We start from the raw sequence: 12467 nt of genomic DNA on the forward strand, positions 1-12467 counted from the left end.
CTCTCTCCTAACGTACACTCTCTGCCCATAATTAGAGAACTTTGGGAGTTTCAACGTATGTGATAGTGAGTATTTAGAGAGAGTGGTAGACACATATGGGTGCTCACTACCCACGGTAAAGGCGGGGTATGCTTTATTTCCACAGTCACTTGTGATCGTTCTATTCCGCTCGGCGTCTATGCCCCTATAGACGTGTGTACATATGCCTGAGAGCTTGAGGGTTTTTCTCAGGCATATGTACACGCATCTATGGGGGCATAGACGCCGAGCGGAATACTGGGAATAGACTGATCACGAGTGACGGTGTTTATTTCATATCTGTGGGATCATATAAGATACTTTTTTAAGTATCATTTATGATTTAGTGACTACACTTGTAAACAAACAAACAAACAAACAAACAAAGATAAACAAACACAGTTCTTTATGGATAAACATGAATACAAATACAACTCTTTATTTGTTTTTTGTATTATATGGAATCAATCATACTTAAGGAAAAAAAACAAAAACGCACAAACAAACAAGGAACCTGAGTTTTCTGTGGCTGGTCTTAAATTTGTGCGTTGTGCAATCCATCATTGCAGTGGAGTTAAGAAGGGAAACACGGACAAACAGAGGATTCCCCGCCTCGTTTTCATAACGCCTGCTTTCTTAGTCTGGTTCCCTGACCCATTTCCCCGGTAGAGGGCGTGGGGAAATATGGGGTCAGGTACCGGCTAATGTAAACATGGACGCTATTGGATTAAAATAAAACAAGCTGTGATTGGATGAAAGTTCCATTCAATATGGCGCTGTCCACAATGTTAGAATTTGTTTGTAAAACTAAACTTATCTTGAGCAAGTTGAACGAGAAACGTTCATCACCGTACTTTGGCTATAAACCTAAGCAAGTCGACTGTCTCAAGGCATCATTGCAAGGTGATTGTATTGGTCTCTTACCCACTGGATACGGGAAATCCCTAATATTCGAATCACTTCCATACATGATGCAGGGTACTACAGCACCGTCAACAGTAATTATAATTTCGCCATTGAATGCTATCATAGAAGAACAACTCAGGAAGCTTACAGATGATGCCGTACAAATAACTGCCACATTTGACGAGTCCAGAATTCATGCATGTCAACATACGTACGTGTTATCGCATCCTGAGGACATACTGAAACCAAATATTTTTCGTGTGATGCGAAATGAGATGTGGCAAACCAAAGTGTCGCACATCGTGATTGACGAAGCTCATTGTGTGGTACAGTGGGGGGCGGATTTTCGTCCGAAATTTAGAGATTTGAAAGACCTCCGTGCCCTCTTCAATAAGGCCCATGTGTTGGCTCTCACCGCAACTGCTTCAAAGCGCACACAGGAAGAAATTACGGCCCAACTTCTATTACATCGCACAACAATAGTGTCAGCCAGTATCGACAGACCGAATATAATGTTTTCGATTCGAAAGAGGCTGCCAAACACGAAAATTCAAGACTCATATGACAGCATTGTTAATCCCCTGATTAAAGAATTAAGAGATTTAGGAAGCTCATTTCCAAGAACAATTGTCTACTGTTCTCTGAAATGGTGTGGTTACATACACGAAGCGGCATTAACACCACAATATGATGGAAAGGATGACATAGTTCCAAGTTTGGTTGCACAATTTCACGCTTCTTGCACAAACCAGGTAAATTAATAGTTACTTTGATAATGTATGTAATATTTTTCGAATCAGTATATAATCTCAATAATTATAATGTGTGGTAAATTAAGATTTAGAACAATGCTGCTATAATTGGTGAGTTAATAGAGAGATAATTATTTGGTGAGATTAGGAAAAAATATTCTGGCTGCAGCAAATTTAATTAGTGACTAGCAATTGTCTATATGCATGAATATTGGTGTATTAAGCACCAACAATTCCTATCTCATCTTGCATAGGCGATAAGGAGGGATGAGCCATATGAACATCATACACATTAGAAGTAGATATAGGCTATAGAGCTAAGACTAGTGAAAATTTCATTGTATCTTTGAAAGAATTTATTTCCACACTGATGAACCTCCATGATGACAGGTGTTATAAAAGTACCATAGTTTCTGTCCAGTTTTAGCTTGGGCAAATAACCACTGTAAAAAATGTAAATGTTGAGGTCCATCAATTAATATAATTTTTTTTAAATATTGTTTGTCAGATGAAGAAAGAAGTTGTTGATAGTATGAGCTGTGAGGATGGACTTAGATTACTGCTTGCTACAGAGGCTTATGGAATGGGAGCAGATCCAGTGGCAGTGAGAAGAGTTATCCATATTGGTGTTCCACGGACAATAGAAAGTATGTCTTGACATTGACTTTTAAGGCCAAGGAGCTTCAACTTTGGCATAATTTTCAAAAATTTACTTTTAAAATAATATTACTCCCTGCGGACATACTGAAATATCTGTGTTCAAGTATTATAAATCTCAAAATATGAGCACTTATGTAAGTTTTAACCAGATAAATACCAAGTGGTGCCTGATACAAATATGGCATAGTTATAAAATGAAGAGCACACTTTTATCATTACTGTACATGTTATGTGATTGATTAAATGCTTTGTTTGTTTTGGGTTTTTTCAGCCTACGTGCAAGAAGTAGGAAGGGGTGGCAGAGATGGAGAACCAACAGAAGCAATACTTCATTATAATCCCTCTGATATCGCCAGCAATGTTCAAGGTATGTCTGCAGAAATGAGGAACTACTGTACAACAGATGGTTGTCGTCGGGTGTTCTTAGCAAAGGCATTTGGACAAGACATTTTCACTGAAAATAGGATACACCATGAGTGTTGTGACAATTGCAAAACATCCTGTGTGTGTAAGGACTGTTCTCCTCCAGTTTCACCGTCTTGTCAAGTCACCTCAGATTTTGATTTTGATGGCTGTCATCAGCAATTCGGAGTAGATTCTGAAATGAAGTCACTTCCCAATGAAAATGAACATCATGATATTCACAAGGTAAAAATACTGTATGGAGTTTTATGTCAGTACTTTGATGCAGAAAATTCACTGTCCAGTAACCCATCACCTTCTGTTGTCACTGGATTGACACCAGCTTTAGCAGAGAAAATATCATTAAATTATATCAAATATTCAAATAGAAATAATTTACTTTCTGATTTTACTTATTTAAATATTTCATACGTTGAAAATATATTTAAGCTTATTTCAAAAGTTGCAACCTGACACTCTCTTGTCAGGGACTCATGTTGTCACTACAAGCTGCAGTACACTGTCTTGAATAAAAGTATTTATTAATCTGACATTCTGTGTTACTTGTTTTATTTCATTGTGGCAATATATAAGATATTTTGTTTTCTCTTTTGTGAAATTTTACATCAAAATTCAACCCTTCAATCAAATTCACAGAAATATTATTGCAAATTTAAAAACAATTGGACAAGCAATTTTAGAGAAGAGGTTTTTTTATCATAAGAGAAAAATCACCAAAAACTCAGTATAAATTTAAAACTTGAAATATCTTCACATAATCAACAAAAGTGTATGAGGTCCACCGAAGGTCCTTCCATACTAATTTTCAATGAGATCTGACAACTTGTTATTGAGATTTCATTTTTTACCATTTTCACATTTTTTGAAGTGAAGCCACAATGCATAATTTTGAGAGTCAACTTCATTTGAACCAAATCCAATCTACAGCCCAGAATGTAACCACACACAAAAAACTAGCTTAATTAGCGGTTTTCAAGATTTTGGTGTGGATGGACTCACACAGACACACACAGCAGGCAAGCTTTTCTATATGGGGACTAAAAAGAGAATACTAGGAATACACACTGAGCCAAAGTTTTCTCTAAGTTCCGCTGTTTAAGTAAAATGTCACAATGTCCTTAACAGATTGTTTATTCTCTTGAAGGGATATGAAATGCTATAGATACTCAAAACACAAATGGAGGGAGTCATCGTATTTGTCTCTTCTGTGTGTACACAACATTTCCACTGATGATTCAAAATGTTCTGGTCAGAACCCAAACTTAGGTAGACTTAGGTAGCATGATTTATTGTACAGACCTGAGTTGTACTTAATACAATTACCTAATTACCTAAATATCATACTACCAAATAAAGCAGGGCTTGTGTCTTTAGCAATCAATTGCATAACAATTCAGTACACTCAAGTTATTTCCCAAATTCTGTAGCAAATTTCACAATGTTTCTATCAATCCATTCATAGAAGTGTTGCCTGTCAAGGTTGTCTTGTATGGTATTGCTGATGTGTGCAAAAGAGGGGTGGTACCTCCCCGCTAAACATTGGAATGGTCTTATCTTTCTAAGGTCTTCAATAATTGCCATTTCATCCTCTTGTGCAGATATTGCTGAGTGTTTTTTACCTCTAACAAGAATTCTACTTGATTTATCAAAGTTTTCAGCAATGTCTGATATGCCAGCAATTGCACTGGTAACTTTTTTAATATTACTTTCAGTTTTGTTAGAGTACATATGCTTTATATTTGATTTGACAAGCTTTATGATGTACTCCATTTGTCTGTCTGCTGGTATGAATGAATCTATTTTACCTTTCGTGTTCACAAACAAACCATAAAACTCTTCCAATGCCTCTCGTTCTGACAATATACATAACTGATGTACTAATAAACGAATAATTTCAAGGGCATATTTTGAAAGATTGTTAGAAGATTTGAAAATTACCATTGCCATTTTTAATATCCGGATACCCCTATCCCTATCAGGTAGTTTACACATATCACACATTGATTTGAACAACAGTCCTAACTCCAAAACTGTGTGGCCATAATTTTTGACATAGTCTGTTGGTTCCCTATGCATCTGTTTTGGCTGTAGTAGTATCACACATGATGTTCCATCTGCAAGCTTCATTGTGACAACACTCCCATCATCTGCAAAGAAAAGTAGATACACTGACTTAGCACATAATAACCTTTAAGATGCCATGGCCATATGCATGAAGACACAAACTTCAGCACTCTAAAGCAATGCCTCACACACAGGCCCCTTTCTCTGTATTACCTCACATTATCCTTTGCATGTGTTTCAATAAACTGTTTGATTATACAAGTTTGTTTGCTATTTTAAATGAGAAATCATACTTTTATAATTTGCATTTGACAAAGGATCCAAGGTAAAGTTCTTTGTGAATGCAGGTATTGATTTGTACATATACCAAGCCAATGTGAATGTCCTCGTTCAGAGTGGGGGGTGGGGGTTGGGGGGAGGCGGTGTACATTTCAAGTCAATGGAACATTAAGGGTTAAATATACAAAACTAAATTACAGATAATTATTTGATCAAGAGCATTAAATTTGGACACTTTAATGACCCTTACATGACCTTACATCATAGTACTTGTGGCAGCATGTGGTATACTATATATGTAGCTATTTCACACAACAAAATTTGTGAAATAATCATCAAATACTACTTTTAAAGGGACAAAGTCACCCTTTTTGACATTTTTTGAGTATTTTAGTTTCTTTTAATTTAGTATGTACCGGTATTTCACTGTGTTTACTGTAATTCTTGGTTGTCACAGTTCAGTTTACACACTGTACTTGAACATAATGCATGATTAATTCCATCATTCACTTTTTGGTGTTTACTAAAAATTGTATTTGGATACAATGTTATGACCATGTACATTGTGAGAGTTGAATCACAACAACTGGTGAATATCTTTCAATGAGCAGAACAACATAGATGATTTTCAAAAGAAACCAAAATAACCAAATTATTTTAAAAAATTAGTGACTTTGTCCCGTTAATGTCCCTTCAACATACCTATGACAGTTTCAGCTTGTACAGACAGATTTATTTCCTTCTTAGGCCAAACAAACTGGTCAATGAGATCCAGAAACGTTGAGTTCATCCACATTCGACAATCATCAGCATTAACAAGATCTGGAGGTGGTCGATTTCTTGTAGGCGTGCTATTGGTAGTTTCCAGGCCAAAATATTCCATCAGAGCCTCTGTAATGTACGCATCAATGAATGAAATTGCAAATTCAGCATCAGCATCATAATCACGCTGTACCTCAGCTGTCACAGTCCTTCTCAAGATACGCTGTTGCTCTGAGCGCATTGTGCCGATTTCTTGAACACTATTCTCCTTATATAGAACCTTATAGAATACTTGCAGGTAGTTCATCTGCATATGAAAAAATTCAAATGTGATTGGGCTGAGATGGTCAAATCTTTCCATGGCAGTTGCTCCTCCAATTCTCAGGCGCTTGGCACCAGAAAACCGATCCCTGGTGAGCTGATCACCTCCAATATGCACTTTAACTTTGTCATCAAAGGGTATGTCAGCTTTGGTGTAGACGTCATTCAGAGTTTCTTCATAAAATTCCAATATCTGAACCACATCACTGTAATTCTGCTCATTGCAATCTACCAAGACTGGCAATGGAATTACTTTGCTTTTCTTTGCTAGTTCTTGGCTACATTTTCCTACAATGTGTTCAGGTATGACAGTTTTCAAGAACTGGAAACACGGTAACACACGCACTGCTACACGTGCTATGTGAATGACATATTCCATCTTTAGTTCTGTTGCTTCAGTATCACTCATCAGAAATGATTGATGGTTGATACCCAAGTAATCAAGCTGTGGTGATAGGTTACTGTATTTATCAAAGTTGACCAACTGTACTATCGCAGCTGATGCAAAGTCATGGTGCATAGTGCTATGTTTGCCGATACGTTCATCATGGACGCCAACACGGTAGTTACTATTGTCGCCAACCAATCGTATCCGTTTGCCAGACTTAATGGCATCTATCATCTCAGCATTGAAGTGACCTCCAATTTCTTCTATGACAGCTCTACTCCGAGTATAAGACAAGCACACACCAACTTTCTGCAGTCTGTCAAAAATCTGGAGAAGGCATATTAAAGGTAAATTAGTTGCTTACATGAAATACAGGAGATGACTTCTTGTAGACATTAAAGGGACAATGTAGCTCTTTTTTTTACCATTTTTCATGAAATTTGTTTCATATGAAAAGCTGTTTCTGTTGTTTGACTACTTGAAAATACATCTATTCTGCATGTAGACAGACAAGATAACATTATTAAACATTTTCTGCAATATAGCAGAAATTCAATCCAGTCTTACACAGCAAAAAAAAATTGCTTCTGTGACACACCCTGCACAGGCTCTGATACAGCCTGTGGTACAGGTCTGTGTCAGCCAAGACGCCACGTCATTGTTCAGGGGCTACAGTACATGTCTGTATTCAGAACTGTGAACTCATGTCTATACACAGCGCTGTGACAGGGTCTGAAATTTTTCAATATTCACAAGTAATGTCTCTAATTAAGCCTATAATCAAAATCGGGGCACCTTTTTTACAACTGGTATAGCCACAAACTGATGACGTCAAAGATGTGCGTACTTATGGAAATGAGGTCAAAGGTTACGTTCTAAAAGGGGCGATAAATTATTTTGGGGGTAAGAGTTAGGAATGGGGGCTTGGAAACTTAGGGGGAAATGATTGAAAAGAAGGGTCCCAATTTTCACTATTGCTGTCTATGCTCTCTCTAATTCTACTACTATCTCAAGTCTATCTATGTCTATGTCTATATCTTCTTCAGCCATCTATACACCTATGTGGAAGAAACAGTTGATTAGCGAGAGAGAGAAAGCATTAATTATAAAGTTAGTATATTTTTATAACATCTTATGCTACCGCCGGGACTCGAACCCAGGACCTTCAGCATGTGAAACACTATACCTATAACCTGTACTCCACGAGAACAAGTTGCAGGAAGGGGATGCAATGTTTAATATAAACATTAGTATGATAATGGTGAACAGGAACTGGTTAATTTATAATGTTCACATTTAATGCACATTTAAATTCATTTACGTATTTTCTTTCTTTTATTGAATTCATGGTAGTGTATTCGTTTCTTTATTGTTTGTGTTGATTTTTTTTTATTTTCGTCTTTGTTGTGCACATAATTTTGTGATTTTTTCCCATATTATTTGGTGTATTCACACAGTTATTGAAAAACTGTAGCTTCTTTAAGATACTTTATTTATTGTTACATGTGTGTTTGATATTTATTGTTGAATTGTTTGCTGCCTTTTTTTACAATATAAAAGATATGTGTTCCATTTTTGACATAATATACTTCATATAAAAGATGTTCATCAGTTAGCATATGTGAAATGCAATGTTTCATTCCTATTGTGGATGAAAATGTGAAGAACAATTCGTGAAACATACTACGACAATTACATTATAAAATTCCGCCAAATGACGAAGTCAATTCAGTACTGAAGCGAAAAATAAATTGGCTGTCAATGTCACAATGCACGGTCCATACAGTCACTATCAGGGGCTTGTTACTTCGGTTTTCTACCAATTGACGAAGTGCATGAAGTACAGAAGTAGACAAAATCCGCTACCAATATGATGTAGCGTCCATATTGTCAGTAGTATGAACTCATTTCTTCATGTGGTTTGTGCATTACCAGTGTCACACATCACATCGACGTTAGTGGCCTCCTGAACTGTTGACTTTGTCGTTTTAGTTTTGACACCATCTGAAAACTTTGGCACAATACGCTAGCTGTTTAAAGTGCAGTGTAGGGTCGATGAAGGGGCTGTTAACTGAAAGGATAAAGAACTGAAATATGTTGAACAAGTGACATCCACGCGTGAGCTTTATCGCCGAAACGCTTCCGCCACATAAACTCATAAAGATAAGTTGGAAATAAATCTGAAGATGTGTACCCCACCCTTCGCTTGGCATGCATCCACATGCCTTCCACGGTGTTGGTGTGGGCGAAGGTTTGAGGATCCACAAAATGAAGAGAATGATTAACGGTCAAATGAGAGAACTGAGGAGACCTGGACAACGAAGAATAAGCCCTCCATTCATCAGAAATAATAGTAGAACCTGGACGAACAAATCGATAAATCAAAGGAATTAAGGTATTCGCATCACGCCGGTCAACAGAAATGAGAAAGCAAGCTGAAGAATCGCGATCGATGCCTCCAAAGACCCAGTGTCCATCACGGTGTCGACCCCGACTGTATTTGGACTTTCCGAACTTAGATTCATCAATTTCCACAATACAGCCGGGGCCACCAACCTGTTCGGAGGCATGATCGCGAAGATAAAGAAAACAAATCTCACGACAGAAATTAAACCAATCCACAACAGATTTTGAAGAGATGGACAACTGAAAAGAAGTATCAGTAACTGAAAACTTAAAACACCAAAAATACATCAACTGTAGAATGGTGACAAAAGGTAAATGGCATAAATGAAACCAACTGTCAGTGCGGACTGAAATAGCCGCGCCGCAAGAGCGGTCGGGACAGCACCAATGGCATGTATCCCGGCCACTCCGGCGACGCAACCTCATATCTCTGCCGCACTGACAGTTGGCCTCTTGTGTAACAGGCCATTCTTTTGACACCATTCTACAGCGGTTTGTTCATCCGGCGTGACTTGAAGAAATAAATCACGAATAACGGAAAAGAACAACCGATTGCTCCCAACACTGCACGCTGTGCCATGGTGTATCTAAAAGAGAAAAGATAGGAATGCATGAAACATTACAGCGCCAGGAGTGCATTATTGAGTATAAAACCGAAATCCTGGTGACGAATATTATTACTGTTTGACTTACGTATATTGTATGCCTTTGAAATTATAGTGAAAAAATAGTGAAAGCTATCAGGTTCGTCTAATATTTCTGATAGCAGCAAAGCAGCCAGCAAGAGACAGTGTGCAGCCTATGCCGGCTTTTTATAGTGTACGGTGAAACCATGCAGGTGTGAATTTTAGTGTGTCAGAAAAGTATGCAAATGAAAGCAGAGAAAGTTTTTGGGGCCGTCATATCGATTGCTATTTGCATTTCAAAGTACGCTGGTTTCTGTTACGTAAGATGATGCCATCTTTGGCAAGTGCGGTATTGAAAAGGGGTCAATATGGCCATTGCCGTCGGGGTCAGTTTGTACATGATAAGAAATTTGCTGAATAAAACGTGAGAGAGGACATATTGTACCTGGAATGAGACGGAATTATTGCCGCGATCACATGAACTAACTTACCCTAACCCTAAAAAGTCTGTGATGGTCTTCATTTGCTTGATTTTGTGTCGGGTGAAGCACAGTGGGAGCCAGGAATTGGGGTTAGCTGACCAAATTGTCGGAACTCCGCTCGCTTCGCTCGCTCCGTTCCGACAATTTGGTCAGCTAACCCCAATTCCTGGCCCCCACTGTACTTCACCCGATACAAAAACTAAGCAGTCGGAAATTGTGACAGTGATTTGAAGAAAGTGCACATTTATATTATTTTAATCTTATTAGTTAGTCAGTGCCGCAAATACGGGCGTCTGTGTTTTGTGTACGGCGATTTTGACGTCATCAGTTTGTGGCTATACCAGTAGTAAAATGGTGCCAAAATCGGCTCATTTTACAGAAAATCTAAACACCTGATTTCCTGCTAATTTTCAGACCTTGTATTAGGCCTTGTAAAATCTATGCTGCCACACCAATGTACCGGTACATACACAGGTGTTTCAGTTCTGTGGTCACCTATCTGGGTACACTAAGAAATTACTGTATACATACCACCAGGCCTGTACACACAGCCCTGAAATTTTTAAATGTATTCATCCAAATTTTTCAAACCCCATTCACGGACACTGATATTAAGTATCAAGTCAGAATTATTCATAGTCATACTCACCTTCTGGTCTGTCAAGTGGTCTTGTAACAGCATTGACATAACCCGCTGAACTTTGCTGAGATCATGGATCCTAGTCTGCATGAGAATTGCATACATCAGGCCTAATCTTGGCATGAAATCTTTTAGCTTCTCCATTAATGATCTTTTTTCCATGGGCAAAGCGCATGCAACTACCAGCTGTATAATCTCCGGAAATCTTTCAATGGCTTCACCAATCACCTCAGTCCAAGAAAATGATTTCAGACTGTTGAAATCTTTCTTCATCAAGTAGCTCACAAACCCATGTTTCCGGTTTCCCATATTTCTTGCAGTGTCATCAATTTTCTTGGCCATCAAATTCATTATATGGGAGGCTACATTCGGGATTTTCATGGCAATGGCAGCTACTGATTCAGCAGACTGGGTCTTAACAGAGGCAATCAGAGCAAACATTTCACTTTGGCTGAGCAGAGACTGGTCTGGTTTTGGGCTTGAAGATAAATCTTTCAGACTGTAAAGTACTGGGTCGTATTCCTTATTACTTACTTTAACTTCATCTAATTCATTTTTAGCCTTATGTACTGACAAGGCAGTCTGCGTGTTGTTAACTGGCTTGCAGTAAGTATGATCAGAAGCAAATGTGGTACTGCTTGGAGTTACGGGGGTTATGTCCTTCTTGGCATCGCTTATCCCACTATTTGGCGTACAGCACTGTTGACGTCCCTCTTGGGAAAATATCTGCCGAGGTATGATGGCACTCAGCTTAATGTTATTGGAGTTTCTTCTTGGAGAATCGCTGCACATATTTTCAACACTAGTAACTTTTTCGGGGGTTTCGGGCACATTTGACACAAACTTCTTGCTTGTACCACAAAATGGGAATTTAGCACACCTTTTGATACTTTTGAACGTCGACATGATGCCTGGCATTTTTCACGAAATTTGGACACCATTCTATCCATCGAAATCAATCGTCGTTCACAGTTCCAACAAAGTTTGCCTTCAATTACCTCTATTTCCCCAGTATCGTTATTTTGCGGGTCGATGGGTCAAATTGCAGGTCAAAGTGCGGGTCGATTTGCTGGTCGCACGAAAACGATAGAAATGAGACTTATCTTCGTGTACAATTATTTCTTGAAATAAAATGAACCATAAAAAACACCTAGTTCCTTCAAGGTCATATTTCCTTTCGTGGATACCACGAAAAATACAACATCTTTGCGATAATTACACTTCCGGGTTTCACCTATTGATCGACAATGCAGGTCTGAGTGCGCCACCAGCGACCTCATGCATGAGAGGAGCAAGACTTTTTATTATATTACTCAGGTCGCATATCGCATGTCGTGACCGTATTTCCATACAGTACAGTACATTACCCACAATTTCTCTTGATTTGCATGCTTGAATGTTTCCTGTGCCAAGCCTGTTTTCTCTTCAACACATTTGTAATATTTTAAACTGTAAATTATCAGTTTATTATTATTTGATAAAAGTGTACTGATGACATGCAACATTTCTGTTTGAATTACATCAGAACTCAAATTACAGAGGTGCTGAAAATACTCAAATTTTCGATGCAAAATAATCACTTACTGAGGTGGCCTACCCCTGTTAACAGTCTAAAGTAAAAAAGTTCTATAGAGACAAGAATGATATCACTTTTCAGGAAAGACAGGTGCAACTGGTTTCCCTATTTTTATTGAGATATTAGATAAGGCGTTTGAAAATGTCAGAAATTATACAAAAAAT

General features: G+C 38.1%; 2 protein-coding genes across 2 annotated transcripts; one reads left to right on the forward strand and one right to left on the reverse strand.

The window, feature by feature from the left end:
• Nucleotides 1-695: 695 nt before the first annotated feature.
• Nucleotides 696-3255, forward strand: LOC139114780 (probable ATP-dependent DNA helicase RecS). Its single transcript, XM_070676686.1, has 3 exons — nt 696-1676; nt 2185-2323; nt 2608-3255. The coding sequence occupies exons 1-3, from the start codon at nt 771-773 to the stop codon at nt 3210-3212; spliced, it is 1650 nt and encodes a 549-aa protein (XP_070532787.1). The 5' UTR covers nt 696-770; the 3' UTR covers nt 3213-3255.
• Nucleotides 3086-11988, reverse strand: LOC139114779 (uncharacterized). Its single transcript, XM_070676685.1, has 3 exons — nt 10737-11988; nt 5805-6900; nt 3086-4906 (listed from the first exon to the last, which is right to left on the reverse strand). Exons 1-3 carry the CDS (start codon nt 11643-11645, stop codon nt 4167-4169), a joined length of 2745 nt encoding a protein of 914 aa, XP_070532786.1. The 5' UTR covers nt 11646-11988; the 3' UTR covers nt 3086-4166.
• Between the last annotated feature and the right edge of the window lie 479 nt (nt 11989-12467).

Source organism: Ptychodera flava, chromosome 16, assembly GCF_041260155.1.
Source record: "Ptychodera flava strain L36383 chromosome 16, AS_Pfla_20210202, whole genome shotgun sequence".
Classification (NCBI taxonomy): Eukaryota; Metazoa; Hemichordata; class Enteropneusta; family Ptychoderidae; genus Ptychodera; species Ptychodera flava.

Bases quoted from the DNA above. Each gene is read 5' to 3' on its own strand.
- LOC139114780 (XM_070676686.1), top strand. From the start codon at position 771: ATGAAAGTTCCATTCAATATGGCGCTGTCCACAATGTTAGAATTTGTT. The intron at 1,677-2,184 runs GTAAATTAATAG...ATTGTTTGTCAG, and splicing joins ACGCTTCTTGCACAAACCAG to ATGAAGAAAGAAGTTGTTGA. The intron at 2,324-2,607 runs GTATGTCTTGAC...GGGTTTTTTCAG, and splicing joins TGTTCCACGGACAATAGAAA to CCTACGTGCAAGAAGTAGGA.
- LOC139114779 (XM_070676685.1), bottom strand. From the start codon at position 11,645: ATGCCAGGCATCATGTCGACGTTCAAAAGTATCAAAAGGTGTGCTAAA. The intron at 6,901-10,736 runs GTGAGTATGACT...TGCCTTCTCCAG, and splicing joins ACCACTTGACAGACCAGAAG to ATTTTTGACAGACTGCAGAA. The intron at 4,907-5,804 runs GTATGTTGAAGG...TTTTCTTTGCAG, and splicing joins ACAAGCTGAAACTGTCATAG to ATGATGGGAGTGTTGTCACA.